The sequence below is a fragment of the Fulmarus glacialis genome, unplaced genomic scaffold (assembly GCF_000690835.1).
Source record: "Fulmarus glacialis isolate BGI_N327 unplaced genomic scaffold, ASM69083v1 scaffold13933, whole genome shotgun sequence".
Classification (NCBI taxonomy): domain Eukaryota; kingdom Metazoa; phylum Chordata; class Aves; order Procellariiformes; family Procellariidae; genus Fulmarus; species Fulmarus glacialis.
In genome coordinates, this window is record NW_009203658.1 from 13050 (window position 1) to 32451 (window position 19402).

A 19402-nucleotide genomic window follows, 5' to 3' on the forward strand; every position below is an offset into this window, starting at 1 on the left:
CTAATACAGTATGCCAATAATGCAAAGAGGAATGAAGGTAACTTAAAACATATTATCTTAACAATGTTTTAGTAAAATAGTACATGTATAACTAGCCAAATTCTATCTTCTTTTAATACTAATGATTAAAACTGGATAGAAATGACTAGAAATAGGTTTGTGGACAGAAATAGATATTTTTGCTGTCATTAAACATAGCGTAATAACAGTAGTGGCAGGGTTTTTCCTCAAAGGCTCTCATTTTACCAACTTCTTGTTTCCCTGGGTCTTCGAACTCCTTCCCATTTTAACCTAAAACCTAAAGACCACCTTTCATCCAAGCCAACTTAAAGCCAGCTCCAATGCAGCATGAGACATATCCCTCTTTTCAGGGGATGGGTGCTGAGGAAGTAGACCTCGCGATGGGACACTCTGTTCACCCACTCTAATGCTGGGAGTCAGCCAGAGGCCAACTGCATGTCAACACGGTCCAGTTTTCAGCAGTACTTTTTGCTTTCTGAGACAACTAATTATTCACCTCTCCAACTGATGTCCTTTGCTGCCAGCTTTCCACAAAGTCTTTACTGCATGTCTTTTACCGAAGTCTTTACTGAAATTTTTACGACAACAAGCCACTTAAAAAAAAAAAAAGTTAAATGAAAGCTACTCAAGCTATTTTACAGCAGATACTACACCTGATTAATAAGGTTAAAATCAGGGAAAAGTGTATCACAGCCTCAACTCTGAACTTTGTCTCTTAATTTTTTAATGAGTGAACTGTAGTGTCATTTTGCATGAATTAGTATTTTTATTTAAGCACACTGAAAATAAGGTTTAATACAAATACAGATGAATAAACTATAAAAGGTAATATTCAGTTTATATTTATTCAGAGCAGGCCTTTTTTGCAGATAGCACTTTGTTTAAAATTACTTCTTTTTCCACTCAATATATATTTAAAGATTAGTTTAACGGCACAGAACTGCAGACATGACAACACACTAAATATTTGTATGCTCTTTTGCATTTTTAAGGTTTTCTCCAAACTACAGCTGATGAGTTTTGCTTTTACTATGCAAGAAAAGACGGTGGTGTATGCTTTCCAGATTTTCCAAGAAAACAAGTGCGAGGGCCAGCTTCTAACTCCCTGGACCACATGGAAGAATATGACAAAGAGGAAGAGATCAGCAGGTTCATAAAGATAAATGCTGTTTAATCTGAAAAAAAAACCCTAGCAAAGCCTGTGGTTTTCACAGTGAAACAGCTCAGTGTGTGCTTATGCTCAGCAGCTGTGTTTTCCAGATGTTACTTTCTTTTGCTGCTGCTAGTGTACGTCAAAAGAGAAAGTTACATTAGCTTCAATATTTCAGTACCATTTGATATTTGTGCTGCTGAAAAGGCGTTAGAATCCTGGTTTGATCCATCCTGTGCATCATACATAGTTCTAGGAAGTAATTTCTACCTGAATTTAATATTACCAAACAACTACAATAAGTTTATTAGTAAAATATTTATTTCATGATTTTCAATTTATTTCATTCATGTATTTTGCTTTGTGAAAATAATTAAATTAGATTGTCCCATCATAAGTCATTATTTTTAAATGGGTTTTAGAAGCCAAATTTTGTCAAATTGCTGGAATTTACTGTGTTACTGTACAGTAGAAATTTTATATTTATAAAATTTTTTTACCAAATTTTTTCTCTTTCCTGTATACAAACCAAATTTTGCTCAAGTGAAGTTCAAATTGATTTTCAGTATTATCTGCTTGCATACATTCAAGGAAATAATTTATTCTGGATTGTATAACTGTGTTTTTAATATCACTGCTGAACAATCATTTTATGTTTTAGGGACATTGTTGTGTCATGGTTATGAAAAAGAAGAGATTTCTTACTATTTTTTTAAATTTTTTTAGAAAACACAAGCACAACTGCTTCTGTATTCAGGAGGTTGTGAGCGGACTAAGGCAGCCTGTTGGAGCAGTACATTGTGGGGATGGATCCCATCGCCTCTTTATTCTTGAGAAAGAAGGATATGTGAAGATTTTCAGTCCTGAAGGAGACATACTCAAGGAACCTTTTTTGGATATACACAAGCTTGTTCAAAGTGGAATAAAGGTTGGATTTTATACTTATCTCTACCTGTTTATATTTTAGCCTGTATATGGGGGAAAAGGGAAGAAACGTTTTTCAGAAGTTATTTTAATTTAAATAATAAAAAAGAAGGGTAATGACAACAGACACTGCAGTTCTATCTGGCAAAGAAGTTAAAACTTCCTTGTTTCAGGAAGGGAAAACATAGCATCTTATAACTGTCATCACATTTTTCTCCTTCCCTTCATTTTTTCCTCACTTTAAATTCAGAAGAAACTATCCAACACCAGCATCCCACAGCATTAGCTTTGTATTTTCATCCTTTGGGCTCATTTCCATCCCACTGAATTCAGCTGAGTTTTGCGTGATTCCAGTGGGAGCAAGTTTGGCTGCAGGTCGATGCCCCGGGAGCCAGACGCAGGAGGGGGCCTGGGAGTGCTCAGGGACCCCTGGGAGAGGGGCAGCGGTGCTCACTCCCTCTTGGCTCAACCTCAAATGTGGCACAAGCTGCCCTTGGCGGGAGGCTGCTTTAAAACGGCATATATTTGAGATGCACGTAAAAAGTGATTGACCCTCTAAATGCAGACGTGCGGGCGGGTTGGTGCAACAGCTTTCATTGTGTTTAATGGGAAGACTTTCATGCTCAGGGGAGGGAATGGTGAATGGGCAGTGATGGGGATACATTGGAGGGTGGAGGTAAGAAATTACATCTAGGTATGGGGTCAGTACTAATGGAAAACTCGTAAGTCTATTGGGGGATATTTTACTTTGGAAATGTCGTAAGTGTTGTTCCATGTTGATTTCTTGTCACATTTTAGAGTGGTAATGCAAGTAAAATCCACATACATAAAGCAAATTTAAATTGTAATCAGATTTTGCCTAGAAGAGTCAGGACTATATATCATAAAGCCTTCATGGATGAAAGATATATTGACATACTCTTGACAGAGTAATCTTAAATAATTGTGACAAACTATATCGATTTAAAATGCATAGCACATGCTAACTAATCATTTTATGTTTCAGCTATAAGGGCAATAAGCCAATTAAGATAGTCTTTTCTGAGAGGAAATCTCAGAGGTTTTTGGTTTGTGTTGAAAGAGAGAGAGAAATGAGATATATTACACCTTTTTCAGGAAAAGAATTAATATGATTCTGTGATTTCGTGAACACTTCCCTTTCTGCCTCCGTAGGTAACCATTATGTTCAAGATACCAAAACAGAAGGGATTATCAGAGGTATTTCTGAACATCAATCTGAGGCTGTTTCATATTTCTTAACCGAAAATTCTGATAGTTTGTACTTGTGAAAAACTGACACTGAAACTTTCCACAGAACTGCTATCGGTCCCAAACAAACCTTCCTCAAGGAAACTTTTACAGATGGAACTTACAGGCAAGGCTAAATGGGAAACTGATTTTCCATGCTTCTGAATAGGCAATAGCCTGCTTGATAAGACTCTCAACAGCTACCCTCAGATTCAGATTCAACTTTTAGTTCTGTTTTAAATCAGTGACCTGATCTTTTTAGTCTTTACTACCCTAACCATCATATAATACTCTAAACTGGATCTGTTTCAACTATAACATTTTGTGTAAATAATTTGATGTTCTCTAAGCTAGAAAGTCTAATTCAATTCCCTGAGATAACAGTCCAGTGACTGAGCATAATTGTATTGCAGTGTTTAATGCAGGCTGGCAAGAACGGAGGCTTTATGTACTTCACAGGTAAGGAGAAAGGGAATGTGCCTAGAAGCAAAACTCCGGTTCTTAAATAGAAAGGGGAAAGAATTTGAGGAATGAGTACATTATATAAAATAATAAATAAATGGAATAAAACAAAACCCACATAATCCAAATGGTAGTTTTAAAACAAGGGTTCTTAAACATTTTTATGTTTATCCCCTGCAGTCTGATTCCTATAATCATTGTCCATGATTCTTTACCTACAAGGATGCAAGATCACTGTGACAACAGTAGCAATTATTCCATCAAAATAGACTACTTGAAGGGTATTTGATTTTACTTACCTGTTATGCACTTTAAAACAAGAAATCAGTAATGGAGAATACTATGTGGATAGGCAATTTTCCAGCAGACAGTGCAGATAGTGTACAGCCAGCAATTAAAAAACCCCACTATCTAAAACACTGCATCCACATGCAAAGTGCGAGAATCACTGAATGTGTCCTCTGTGCTTACTCAACAAACGCTTGTAGTGTCAGGTAGATGAATTTATATGTATACATTTTGCTTGATGTGCCTGATTCTTCTCATATAGTGGTGTAAGTGAAAAAGTAAAATGAAATCAACTAATTTTCAGTTGTTCCTGATCAAACTTAGGCCCATATATTCTAGTGAAGTGGTTTGGCAAGGTAACACATTGCCTTTTTTGAGTCCTCTGTTCATTTGCACAGATTCACAGATGTTAACCCAAACATGTAGTCAATTCCTGTATAACATCATCCATAGAATGTTATTCTTGAATTAACATAGAGCCTCTTCATTGAAGTAAACAAAAACTGTTCCCCTCTTTTCCAACCTTGGAGCAATGGTAGCAAGAAAAGGCAAACAACTATTTTCCCCTAAAAATAAGTGTAAAAATTTTCTCTTTTATACCCAAGTGTCTGAAAATAGCAGTTTCTCTTAATTTTTTGTCTGTATCTGAAATACGAACAAATACTTTACTCTAGTGACAATAGTAAAAATATTTTTTCAAACTTCTATAGATATATGTTGTATCCAGTAAATAATAATAATAATAATAATTATGCAGCTGTGGTTGAATGAAAGGTAGTTTAAGTTTATGCCTCTGAAAAGCATTTTGGACAGCTATCCTAATAAGATATTTCTCATGTTGATAGATGGAGTAAAATAGTGGTGGTTGATTTTCTTTTCTTTTTCTAATGTAAAGAGGAAATTTAGGAGTGATAAAATCATTATATTGTCACAAAGCAGCAAATCTGTTGCATGATGATTTTCCAAAGAATATACTTAAAACTCTCTTGAGGCTGATAACCAAGAAACAGAAACGACATATTTCCTTCATAAAAATAATCCTGGACTTTAGTTCTGATCTCACTAACATCATTTCGCTCATCTCAGCACCTGCAGTCAGGTAAGAAGGAAAACAATATAAAAAAACACAGGAAGAGAGGTGACTGCATCATATAGCAATCAGCCATGACACCCTCCTAAAAAGATGCTGTTTTGTTCCTCTAATGGAACTAATGGTCCGTGTGTTGATGAAATTAATTTGGAGCCCCTAACATTGCTGTAAGTGAGCTTGTAGGGTTTCTTCACTGGTCCTGCTAACCTAAGCACATAAATAGGATTATCTGGAGTTGCTTCTTGTCGGTCACTCCTGTGAAGGTCTGTAGATATAAATGGAAATTAAGTAAGAAGAGTGGTACAACCTGATGCCTGTGTTTTATTGGTCCGTTGGCTTTTAATGTTCATTGAAGTCATTGAGGTCTCTGCTTGAAAATTGTTACTGCAGTAAAATCTATTGACAGTTATGTGATTTAATTTTAAGGAGTTCAAATGAAAGAGGAGAAGTGATAATTTTATATGCTACCAGTATCTCAGAAGGAATTAGCACAAGCATGTAGAAGTATTTCATAACAGAGAGAGATGCCATGAATGGATGATGGTAGCTTGTGCTTCCTAGAGGCCCTACTCAAGAGAAAATTAGATGCAGGATTCCTGAAGATTTTAAAAAAAAAAAAAAAAAAAGCTCTGAAGAGCTTAAGAAACAATTTTTCTCTGCACATCTCCCAATTTCTAATCCTTTTTGACAGCACAGTTAGCAGAATGCTTTTTTGATCTTCTGTTTTTCAACTTAGTTGTTGGAAGCCATGAATGGATCTTAATGAAGAAGTTGCTAATTCAACATCTGTGGTCCTCTCGAATGTATTTTATGTCACACTGGCTAAATAAGTATTGTAGTATGTGTGGATGGATTGGGCACTTGGCCAAGTCCCTCCTGTCACCCTTAGCCTTTTCTTCCCTATCTCAAGAATGTGGTGAAAAGAAGGAAGCTGTGCACCTCAGTCTTGCCCCAAAGTTGAGTAAGGACATGAGTGAGACATGCACCTGTAACCTGAAGCTAGGACGTACACCTTGGCTCAACTATTTAGGAATAGATAGCCCAGTGTAGTGCAGAAAATACTGATTCCATCACCTGTGCCCATTAATATTACAAAGTACCCTGAGTATGTGGCATGTATGTAGAAGAAAAGAATAAGCATTTACCAGAAAAAAACCCTAAAAGTCTGCTTCCCTGTTCTGGTGATTTACTGCTCCATTATGTTGTGGTGAAGAGAGCTTAGTTACAGAGCAACATTTTACAGTTGTTCCTTCAAAGCTATGTAGCAAAGACAATTTTTTAATGAAAATATTAGTACCCATTTTTTCTTTCAGACTAATTTTCACTATCATTATTTTCATTTTGTTTTAAATTATTGCCAAGTAGAAGAGAGGTGAAAAGTTTGAATGAGAAGCAATTGAACTAATAATGGTAACACTTCGATTTCACTGGCGTTTAAGAAGACCTTAACCAATTATCAAGAAAACATAGTCCTGTATGTATCTGAATCTATTGTCAAAAAGTTAGGCAAAATAATTAAATGCTTTAAAAGTATCGGGCAAATATGATTTTATCCCATAATGCACTCAGCAGAAAAAAAAAAGGATCAAAACATTCTAAATACTTGAATTTAATGATTTTTTGAGATGTAGCAGTGCTGAATATGTTATTATTACAAGATCAGTCACCTTGTACTCAAGATTGTATCTAACTTAGAGAAAAATGCTGAATGCTCTAGCAGTTCTCCAAATTTCTTTACTCCTGTGACTGTATTTTGTCTTACTAACTGTATTATTTCCTAAGATTTGGAAACCTTTAGATTAGTGGCAGCCACCATAAACTGTTAGCACAACCTATTACATCAATTTTCACTCTTTTGTCTCCTGAGCCCAAAACCATGTATTGGTCTAAAATATATTGGTCTAAAATATATTGTTCGGAAAGGAAGGCATCAAGGTATGATTTGGCAACAACAAAAAAGGAAGAGCCTACCACTTCTCTTGGGAGTTAAATGCTACAATCACCTTTCAAAATAACTTTCTGAAAAGCTAAGTAGCTCCAGGGCTGCAACTGTTAGTCCTTAAATCATTTTTGCGGTCCTTCCCTACCATCATTCAATTTCCCAACATCCTTTTAAAATGAAGGACCTCAGAACTGTACAAAGTAGCCAAGTTTACATCTCACTACTGCCAATGGTAAAATCAAGTCCCTGTAGTTACACGGTAGTTTTCTCCTTATAAATCCACCGACTGAGTTAGCTCTTTAGGTATGGAATTGCAGTTGGGCTTCATGTTCAGTTGCTTGTAATCTCTGATCCTTAAGTTATTTTCAGTTTATTTGCTACTTTTTTTGATTGTGACCAAGCTCTGGTGTAGCTCTGGTGTGTATCTGCTGACTACAGGGTCATAAATTATGCAGCCAGCAAGAATGGCTGCATTCTGTTGCACTTTGCCTCACACAGTGCCTAGAGTAGAAACCCCTACAAAATGGGTATCCTTAAAACTGCCGTTATGGAATTACCACTTGTACTTGTGTAGAGATCTCTTTTTTTGTCTTTTTTTTTTTTTTTTTTTTTTTGAGCTAGTAGTAAAATGTTCTTAGTACATCTCATGGGAATACTGTGATAAAGGCTAAAGCCTCTGAGGAAGGAAAGGGCAGGGCAGGGGAGGGAAGGGAAGGGAAAAGGGACAGAAAATCTCAGTGAAATGATATTGGAGATCACTGTTAAGAATATATAAGTTAGACTCCTTGACATCCGTCACCTTCTTCTCTACTCTAAGACTATGGTTTTCCTTGTCAGAAACACTTAAATTTTAGCAGAAACTTTCCCTAAATCCTAAGCCATAATCACCTTTTTATTTCCCCTTACTTTCAAATTAATCAGTAGGACTAGTTTATAAGGTTTTTTTAATTCCCAAAGTTTTTTAAATGCAATATTCCTATATAATTCCCTGTAAATATTTTAACAGCCAATTCTCTTTGCAGTGAAAAAATATAGAAATATCTGACAATTATTTTAAGTGTATGTGCAGCAAACTTCCAAGTAATAGTCTTAAGAAGAATTAAAAGTTAGATATATTCCTTACTGTATGTTGGTTAGTTTTTATATCAGAACACAAGTACTTTCAGTCCTGCAAAGTCTTATTCATGAGTGATCCAGTGATTCAGGTAGGAATCTTCTGTGATGCCATGAAGAGTGCTGTGGAACATAGCACTTCGTATATTCAGTATAAGACTATTAAAGTAGACTGTCAGGTATTAAATATGCTAACTATGCTGCTATGAGCCAATTATTCCAGAGCTTCTCAGGGTCAAATGAGCACCATGTCACCATAGGCACCTTTTTGCAGGAATGCAGGATTAGTAGTGAAACTTCTACTCTCCCTTCATGTTTGTATCACAACATAACATTTAATCACATGAATACCTATTACTCAGATCATTCAATATAAAATACAAATTAAAAAATTGAAAAAAAATACCACTATCTGCAGCACTGGCACAGCACGTTTTAAGGAGCTTACAATAGGATGTGCAGCCTTTGCAGTGAGGAGTGCTGCTCCAGAAAACTATAATAAACCAGTGATAAAGTCTATTTAACACTTAGTGAGTGAATAGAATCAGTTTATTTGTGTTATTTCCTGAATTGTATGCCCAGTTCTATCATTGATAAAACTACTCACATATTCCTCTTGACATACACTGTCCATCAATACCTGCAGAATTTATGTTACTGACAAAAAGACCCACAATTCACACAGTTCACGTTAATCCTTCCATCCAAATCCAGTAATTTCAATGAATTTGTTTTCCTCTGAATTCTTACATGGATGAGGGTGAAATCAATGAACCTTTCTTGAACTTCTTCTTTGCCTTGACATCACAGAGCAAGCTGGGCTCTCCTCCACTAAGCAAAGGTTATCTTCTGCTCTCTGCTCCCTAGAAAGCCAAACTTATAGTGGCTACTAAATGTGTGACCCAAACAGGGGATTATTTTGATGCATGGAGAGAAAGGGGAGCAGTGGAAGAATGTACTTCTCTCCAGGCTTTAGGACTGGAAGGAGAATTGGGAGATCCTATCTAAATTTCTTTCTTCTTCAACCTAATGGGCCTGCAATTCTTCAGAGTTACTCAGAAACATTGTCTATGAAAACTCTGGAAAGTAAACCCTCTTTGTTCTACCAGATCTAGCTTTCATCTGTCTATGAAGAATAGGGATAGTCTTCTAAAATAATAATGTTAGAGTATAGAATATAAATACGACATATATCCTATTATGAACAGTGTAAGTTTTCATTTTCATTTCATTCTACAATTAATTCCACCGATGCTGAGTGAAAATTCTGTTTGCTGTCTTGCTCCTGTACTTCTAACTAAGACTAATTAGGATATGTGCATAGGCCCAGGCAGAGTGGCAAGGGAAATAAAATTATTGGCATATAACAGCGATATGTTTTGGAGTATTCTTTGGTGTCCTGGAACGCCTCTTTCAGAGTATGAAAGGGGAGACTCTAGGATGTCTTTGGTGAGAAGCTGAAATGCTATGTTGTCTATGTTGTTGCAAAAATGACAAGACAACCAATATACACTTCAACTTTCCACTGGAGTCTGCAGACAGGGAAGTGATGAAGACTATTCTTCAGCACAGGACTTGTATGTGAAGTCATGTGGAGTCACAGGACACAGGGGTTTCCCACTCATTCAAGAGGTCAGAAGAGCTCCAGTCAGACTTGTAGCACAACAGACGTTATTTCCAAGGCTACACCTCACCCGTGACCTGCCCACTAGGAATCACAATTAATTGGTTTTAAATGTCTCGACGTAATTGGGGCAGAAAACTAAGAACGAAATAATGGTTAAGGTGTGCAAATGGCCAAATGTGAAAGTACAGGACATTTTAAAGATAAACCAAGTAGAATGTCCTTGTTTGTAATGACCTTAAACATTAATGATACAGACACAATGCACACAGCACAACAGCCTGCATAAGAATTCAGCCTTCGCCATGAAAAGGAAGATTTGTTTCTTTATTAGTGATAAGTTCTTCATGATATTTGAGAGGGTGATAAACTTTTGTGAGGACTTAATATACTTCAACTGTATTCAGAAACTGTAAAATACAATCAGTGTTTTAACTGAGGACTATATAATGACAGTGAAATGTGCCTGGATTTCCCATTAAATATTTGCAGATTTTGGTTCTAATCCTAATAGGGGCATAACAGTCCTTTGAAAGAGGCTGTATCTTGCCACCATATAGCTCTGTTGCTTGCACAGAAAATAAAGATTCTTACAATTCTGAAAAGCATGTGCCAAAAGCTCTGGAGACCTCCATTTTTGTGTGAGAGACTGCACTAGATTACCATACCCAAGCTAGCAATTGTGGAACAGTGCAGTGACTCTCAGGTTGTAAGCTGACCAGATGAAGAATTGCCAGTTTATTCTACGGAAATTTGAATCAACAAAACATAATCGTTTCTGTTGATTTTGGGTAGCGTGTCTTAGATTTGAGGAGCTGAGAGGGGAAAGAAGATAATACTTTATCATTTTACATGCACATGTGTAGGTTTTAATGTTCTGTGTTTCCTTGAGAGGAATCCCATGGTGCCAATTAACCTAACTTATTCCAAAACAATTCTCTGTTTGGAAAGAATAATTTTCATTGTGGGTGTTCCATGAAATTGTATGCCTCATACCCTGTTATTACTGAGATGTGTGCAGTGCAATTGAGAATGCCAGTTTCTTTTCCATGCACTGTATAGATTATAGCTGTATCCCACACACAGTGCTAGATAATCCCTACTTTAATTTTGTTATGTGTACAAATCCTTTTTGAACATTTAGCGGTTTTAAAAATGTAAAAATCCATCATCTTCTGAAACTTCATTTGTTAAAACGAAAAACTGAATTTAGAAGTGATCAAAACCAATGAATAACATGGTAATTATCTAATTAAAAGGAAATTATTGCGTTTGCTGAAATATAACAGGCAGATCATGATATCCAACACAAAATGGCAAAGAAGGAATAAAGTTACGCAGAAAATTCCATGGTTTTTAGCCAACACAGTTTCAACCACATGTTTTTCTTTAATGGGAGGAAGTTTAACAGTCCACTAAGGCTCCAAGATTCGTCATCCCTTTAAGCTCTTGGACACCCCAAAATCTGTAATGAGGTCCTAGAATACTTCAGGGAACCCATGAATTACTGGAGCTCTCAAAAACAGTACCATGTCCTTGAGACTTCCGTGTACTTTCCTGTCCATCATAGCTATATGATTTCCTCTGGTGTTATATCCCTTATACTATGCCATACAGAAAATGGGTCATGTCTTTGTCTTGAAAGAGATTAAAAATTGAGTAACATATATACTTTCATAGTTAATACAGCCTAACTGCTATTCCTATATATACTTCCCCCAGATGCCACAGAACAGTTCTTCTCTATATCCTCTTAGACACATTTTTTCACAAGCTTTTAAGTTCCTATTCCTTAGCCAGGATCAGCAAGTTGGATTGAAGGAGGAACACTTCCTCCAACAGAGCACTGGTATATTATCATGTTTTCCACCAATTTTATTCCCTTTGCAGTTAAAATTGGACAAATGAGCTGCCCCTAATTTAATGGTTTATATATAATTTTAGTTTTAAAAACCAGTCAGAACTAATTTTTCCCATTACTGAAAAAAAAACCCTCCAAAAGATGAAACCACTTAGTAGCTGACACTTATTTTTGTTCACTGTCAGGGTCTGCCTGCATTCTCATATTGCTGGAATTTTTAAAGAAATTATTCCATAAATCTCAATAAAGTAATATTCTCTCTTAGATTTAATTTGGAAAATGGAATATACAATCTGTGGGAGAGAGGTCTGCAAAATACTTTCAACCATTTGTTTTTAATTTACAGCAGATACTTTTTAAAACCTTGATCTATCTTCACTGGCATTGAATCGCAATCCCTACAGCTGAATTGCAACAACTTTAATTTATGTAATAATTATTTTTATGCTAACTGAATGCCTTGAAAAGAAATAAAAGAGGGAGTAAATCACCAAAAACTTTTATATTTTTGACATTCCTAAAAATTCTGTGAATCTCTATCAGCTAGATTCTCAATCACAGCCCAGAGACAACATACCAGAAGTGCTAGTAGATGAATAGATCTGAGTCACACTGTACTGTGAAGGAGAAGAGAATTTTTTTTATATCAAACTACACAAGAAAAGTACTTACTTAAACTTGAAGTATCCATATCACTTTTTGGAAGTGTGATCAGTTTTCATGAGGTATCACATTAGAAGGAAGTTAGGTCCTCTCAGGACATCATTTCAAGCTCTTCCTTAAAGAAAACACATACCTTTCCATTACAAACTGAATGCTTAATTGTGACTAATGAATGTAAAACAATATTGAAGATGTTACTAAGCACTATTGACTCGCTTTATCAAGTATCAGACAATGTTTAGGTACGCAATGCATGCACTGAACCTTGAAAACTTTAAAGATCTAGTCAAATAAACAGAATTTCAGATTAGAAGAAAGGCAATGCAAAATGTTGGCAGCTTCCATTACTGCTATTTTCCTCCCCCGTAATTGCCTTACAGGATATGACAGGACAATATTATCAGGACACTATTGCTACAGTGACTTTTTAAGGGAAAGTCAGTGGTCTCATCTAACAAGCATGTGTGTGCATGTGTAAATAAGTCAGTAAGATCAAATAAAACTTAACAAGCCACCTATGAGATTACTCAAATTTGCCCCTGCAGTTACTTACAGATCACAGCCCTGCCAAATACAGTGAAGTTCCAAATGTCATGTCAAATGTTTGAAGCAACAGACAAATCCAAAAGTAGAGAATATTAGGGAACTGCCTAATAGAAACTAGCCTCTGTCAGGTTTTACCCCTTCCACCATGTTGCCCCTCACTGGGACAAATGAAAACTATTTCACAGACAGAAGGCATGTTTCTCCAAAGGCCTGTGGGGCTAGGAAGGCTACAGATAAAATTGGATCAAAACCTTTATTTACAAATGCTTGGTAAAAAAATGTGTAATCGATTACTTAATTTAAAAGTAATTTCAGTTCTTGAAGCAGAAGCATTCAAAACCGTGTTTTTGCTGTAGTTCAATGAGTCAGTATTTTGCAACTCGCAACATTTTGCACTTCTTGTAGAGATACATTCTCCTTACAAATTATATGGACGTTTTAATAATTTCACTTTTGAAATAGTATGTTAAATAGGTATGTGGCAAATAAAAGAACAAAAGGAACATAGTTCAAGACAACTCATATAATCCTCTATTTTGTATAAAATTTATGTACATTTTATCAATGTGTGTATATTTTATTATATTTGACTATCTGCATAAATATTTCAACTTCCAGGAGTAAGTATTCTAAGGAAAAAACAGTGGCAAATGACTAAGGGAAATGAACTTAATTAGCCACTTACTAACTAGTAACTTCTGAAATCACTTTATATGAATGGTCAAAAAAAACCCCAAACAAAATGCATGAAAGAAACTACTACTCTACTCTAAATCTGAGCATTGCTAAATTTATCTTTTAATAAGGCCTGAGCATTCCTACCTTTGTCCAATAAAACAAAAATGTACCTTCAACAACTGGTGAACAGTTTACACGGTGAAATGAAACGTAATGAACTAGAATCCTTAGTACTGAATTTGATTTCTTTGATTTTCTTAAGTGCTATAATTCATCAAAATACCAATTACAGATGTTTTCACAGAAAATGAAGAGAATATCTTATTCATGTGTTTGGTGTACTAGATGTGCAGTGAAGGAGAGGTTTTTGGAAAAAAACAGCTTCAAAAATGAAGCACTGGATTTCAAAACAGGCTCTGCAATGTACCAATTTGGTTAGCAAATGTATATTATCACTTAGCAGTAACCAGTAATAAAACAGAAAGTGCAAAGAGTATTGCTTGCATTATAGTATCATTCTGTCTGGAGTATTTAGAGAAGCTCCCGAGGCTGGACTGCATAAAGCTTACACTTCTTCCATTATGTTTCCTTGTTTTCTGTGTTAATTCTGCCCATTTGCAAAAAGGTAGAATAGTGTTTTCTTAATGCTGTCCTCAACTACACAATTCTTCATTTGATCAAAAACTAGCGGAATTAGGATTTGTGTTTAACTGATTAAAGGTCTGAGTCCATGATACTCTGTGTTTCAGTTCTAGCTGTTGGAAACTTTATCGTCTTAATTTTGAGACTGAACATACACTGTGTTGTTCTAATTGCACTGGCTTTTTGAAAAGAACTTTGTACTGGATTCAGCCAAGTTAAAGGGTTTCCAAGATCATGGTCTTGGCTCAGGATAAATGGAGCCAATGAGCTAAACAAATTCCTGCTTTCTTGGTTCTTGTAGTACGAGAAAAATGGAAAGAGCAGAATACTTTTACTGCTTTATACAAGTGAAACAATCCTGGAAACTGCAAAAATATAAGTTAACTCTGTTTATGTCAGCAAGACACACTATTTCAGAAATTATTTTTAGCTTTCTTTCGAAATGTGAACCACAAATTATGACATTAATGAAGTAAACATTTCTCACTTGGCAAATTTAAGAAAAAGATTTAGGAGTAATCACTTTGGGATTTAAAATAATAAAGAAATTTAGTCTAGTATAGACAAATATTAGTGTTCTTGTAACATGTAATAGTAATAGCTTGCACTATGCTGAACGAGGATACACATATCTATATTTGTTTCAACTTCTGTTACTGAGAATGCTTTTCTAATGAGCTAGATTTTAAAATCGGGATTGAAATAAATGAGTAATGGAAAAAAAAAAGAAAAGGGACTTCTAATCAGGAAAACAGTGTACATTCTTTCAAAGTCATGTTTATAAGTTCAGAGAAGCAGTGGATCTAGTTCAAAGACAAACCATATTTCAATCTGCTTTTCAAAACTACCATATAGTTCATTACTAAATTTGTTTTCAGCTGAATCTTAGCCTAACAACAACTGATTACTTGAGATACATTACTGTACATCATAATGTGCTTTTACTTGTAAAGTGTCACAGTTTCTATTTACTACAAGTCACAAAATCATTAATTTACATTTGGGTTTCAGGTTTGTTTTTTTTTTTTGTAACGTAAGGAACCAACTGCTGTTTCAATGGGCTTAGGCTCTCAAGCCATGGGAGAACCAGTAATTTGCATTTGCTGATGTTAAATAACCATAGGATATTTAACCTGCAAGAATTCATGCTGTCAAACATGAATTTCAACACAGGCAGAGTTAGATGTGTAACTGACCTCCCGAACGTACAGTTTGATTCATGCACAGAGAAGGAATATTTGCATTTGGAAAACTCCATGTGGTTTCACTGACAATTAAGCCCTTTAGACTTTAGGCACTCTTAAAAGTGCATTGAATAAACAAGTATTTCCTGGTGACTTTTTCATGTATATCACAGGCACATATTTCTAAGCCCTCTCACTGGAATAGTGTGTAGACACCAAAGACAATCGTTTGTTACAAGAATTCTGGAATACTGGAAGGGCGAATCTAGTCTTGATACAGGTCTTGAGTGAAATATATGAGTTGATTCAGGAAGTTAATGTGGTTGAGCCACTAAATAAAAGTGACCATAATATAATTAAGTTCAACATCCTCCCATGGGATCCTACCATGAGGTAATAATATTACAGTACTTTTCAAAAAAGGAAGATTTTTATATTGAGGAAGTTAGAAATAGCCTGAAGGGGAAAGTTAGGAAATTAAAATCCGTAGAAGCAGCATGGAGGTTCTTTAAAAGTACCTTATTAGACTCAGAGAAAGTATGTATATACTGGAACAATTAGGAATCAAGAAGGTGAGAAATATAGCAAGGTACGAGGGAATGTTCAGGCCCCCAAAAAATAATAATCCTATAATAAAATGGAAATCCAACTCAAGTGACACCAATAGAGCAGAATATAAATTCAGAACACCAGAGTAAGGGTTATATCCTGCCATTGTTTCACTGGCAAAGTAAGTAGGAGTTTCCCATAAACATTTATGGTAGAACAACATTCTGAGGTTTGAGAAGAAATTTAAAGAACAAATAGCGAAAAATACAGAGAAATTTTTAATACATTGTGATAAAAGAAGAACTTCCTCAACCTAGGTGATGGTCTTTGGCAGAGGCTGGTTAGCTAGACCAATAGAGTATAAAAGCAAAAGATACAGCTTGATTTCTTTGCATAAGAGAGACTGGGAAAGACACATCCTATAATTGGTGTTTAACATTTTCTGTTTCTCTGACTGTAGGCTCAGAAAAAAAAAGAGAGGGAGAAGAGAAATCATGGAAAGCACCAGCATAAATTGCCCTAAAAATAAGTGCTCTAAAGGAACTGAAAACTGGAGTAGTTGAGATAATAAAGTTGTACTATTTATTTTTACAAAATTTAATTATTATCTGTGAGCCTGGCTATAAAAGGGCTCTGAAGGTCATCTTGCAAATTACAGAGAAGTGAGAACCTAGAAAAATCCTACGTGAGAAAAATCAAGATATTTGTAAAATTAGATCAAAAAAGCATCTTGTGTAAATGTTAATTTGCTGCCACAAACAGAATTCTGTCAAAGAATTAGTAAGAGAATGAAGAAAAAACAGTTTACATTTCTAGAAGCTTTTATACAGTGTCTCTGAAGAAAGTAGTATGAGAGATTGCTAGTCATAAAAAAAAAGCCGTTGTGGTTCCGACTGCACTCGGGGAAGAACTGCTCTATACCAGTGCCTCTGGACATACCTCCAGTAAACTGCTAAATTAGGAGGTGAAAAACAAATAGAAGAAATAAATAACCAATATTTTGAAAATAATTTTAAAATGTGTAATCTAGTATTGCTTCTAGAAAATCAGCTGTTACTTTGAAGAGTTTGTGATAACTAAGTGGCAGAATGTACTGGTGATACAAGATTAGAGTACATTGGTAGGAAGTCTAGAGAAATTTTCTAAATCTAGGTAATGAAATGGCACACTAAATTCAATATAACATACCTCAGGAAGAATCTTTAAACACACAAAGAGCTCTCATCTTATTCTATTCTGTCCTGAAAAATATTTAAGAAGTATCAGTGACAAGTCCGAGTAGCTATCCAACTAGAAAAAGGCAGGTATTAAGCAGTATCTAAAAGAGGTTTGAAGTACTTTGGTGAACGAACACTGTCACTTTATAACCCAGCAGCATCCTCAGGAGTTCAGCAAGAGACAATTGGAGTAAATAGTGTTGAAAAGGGTTTTGTTTGGTGGTATTTAAAAAATGTATTTAATTTGGAAAAAAATAAGATCTAGCAGAAATAGGTGAAGTAATAAATTTCAGAGAAAGCAATATTGCCTTTTCGTTCTCTCTTTTCTTTGATGAAGTTGTTTAACAAATTGAATTGTCACACATAAAAGGAATGACATTTGAGCAACATAATCACTTGTCTGTTGCATGCTGCTGCTTTGATAGTTTTGATTCAACACCAATTAATGAAGGATTCGCCTGTAGCTTTCCTACTACTATAATTTATTATCCAATTGTTTACAAAAATGACAGCAGCTGTGTAACTTTCCTGACAGGGAATAGGGTCATACGTCAATAAAACTGGGGGCAGGTAGGTCCTAGCTTTGCTGGTGTTATAGTCTATACAACTATCACCTTTAATCTTTGCTTCAGATTCCTTGTCCAGAAATATCCTAGTGTTAATTTTGTTTCTTTCTTTTCTGTGTGGAGCAGAACCAAGACATCTCAAAATTATCTTTTATGTGAAACTCTAAATATGCTGCAAAGCTAGGTAACATGGAAACTCATTTAGGCTATCAGACTCACATGTAAAGTCTCCTTTATATCAGGGCTGGATGCAATAGTAAGCATTTCCAAGGCTATCAACAGTGACTAAGGGTTGTCAAGGTATACTTCCGGGGACGGTTATAAAATTGTAAAATATTGGACACAATATACAGTAAGACAGACTGATTTCAGAGAAGCAGCTCCAAAGGCACATATAAAGTCAATGGTACTTGCTCATAAAGAAACCTGCTGTGCTGCTGTGTGTAATTAAATATTGTTTGGTAAAAGAGACTCACTGCTCTATATAGATGATCCGGGATGTTATTCAGGATATGCAAGTTACAGATTGTAGTCCCTGCCATGAATCAAGTGCAGAATTTCTCTTCTGATTTTAAGGAAACTGTTGTTTGGAAACCTTCTCAGGTCAAGACTAGAAATTCTAGTAAAAACAGAAAAAGAAAATGAGAGAAAGTCCGTAACAACATAACCAGTAGCTTGATAGGTTAGACCTTTACATGGGATGTGTGAACTGATTTTTTTACTGATCAGGATTTTCAAACAATAACTGCCACAGACATGTTTTGCCAAAAATTCTAGACTAGCATTCGTGATGCAATTCTCTGTATTCGTTGCCACACTTAACTGCCCCGCTTGCTGAACAAGCTCCCGAAGCTTCTCTTCTCCAGGCTGAACAAGCCCCACTCTCTTGGCTTCTCCACACAGGGCAAGTGCTCCAGTCCCCAACCACCCTTCACTGAACTCACTCTGGTGTATCGATATCATTCTGGTACGGAGGGGCCTATAAAACCAGGCGCAGTATTCTAGATGCAGCCTCGTGAGTGCAGAGTAAAGGGAGGATGATCACTTGCTCTGCCAGCTGTGCTCTTGTTAATACAGCCCAGGATGCTGTTGGTCTTCTCTGCTGCCAGGGCACACTGCTGGCTCATGTTCACTTTGCTGTTTACCGAGACCCCAAAGCCCCTTTCAGCAGAGCTGTCCCCAGCCAGTCGGTCTGCTGCCCGTATTGTTGCAAATGTAATAGGATTTGAAAAAGAAAAAGACTGCAGTAATCTATATCTGTGGTTCCAATTCATTCCTTCTGACTGTGGCTATCCAGCCAGAGGTAGTTCTTCCCAACTCAATGAAGATCAAGTTTTTTCATTAAAACCTTAATCTAGATATAGCCTCCCCTGAGATATCTTTCTTATCCTTCTGTCCCCCTTCCCACCATAAAACCCATCCAGTTGCTTTAACCACTGTAAGGTATAGAGCTTCGTATCAGGCTGGCTCCTCTCTCTCTTAGGAATTTTTTAAATTTCTCAGAAAACAATATTCAAATGAGATTTGCAAGTGTATAGACGTGCATAACACTTCAGAAAAAACAGATGCTGTCACGCTGTTGACTTAATGGCTGTGAACTGTACATGTGCATAGAAAGGGGGGAAAGAAGCCTC

General features: G+C 35.9%; 1 protein-coding gene across 1 annotated transcript in view; it reads left to right on the plus strand.

Moving 5' to 3' along the window:
- The window catches only part of HHIP (hedgehog interacting protein), a 72179-nt gene that overhangs the window by 12956 nt on the left and 39821 nt on the right, over window positions 1-19402 (plus strand). The window contains exons 3-4 of the mRNA XM_009574721.1: window positions 1014-1170; window positions 1898-2099. Of these exons, the coding sequence (XP_009573016.1) occupies window positions 1014-1170; window positions 1898-2099 (359 nt within the window). The remainder of the gene's footprint in view (window positions 1-1013; window positions 1171-1897; window positions 2100-19402) is intronic.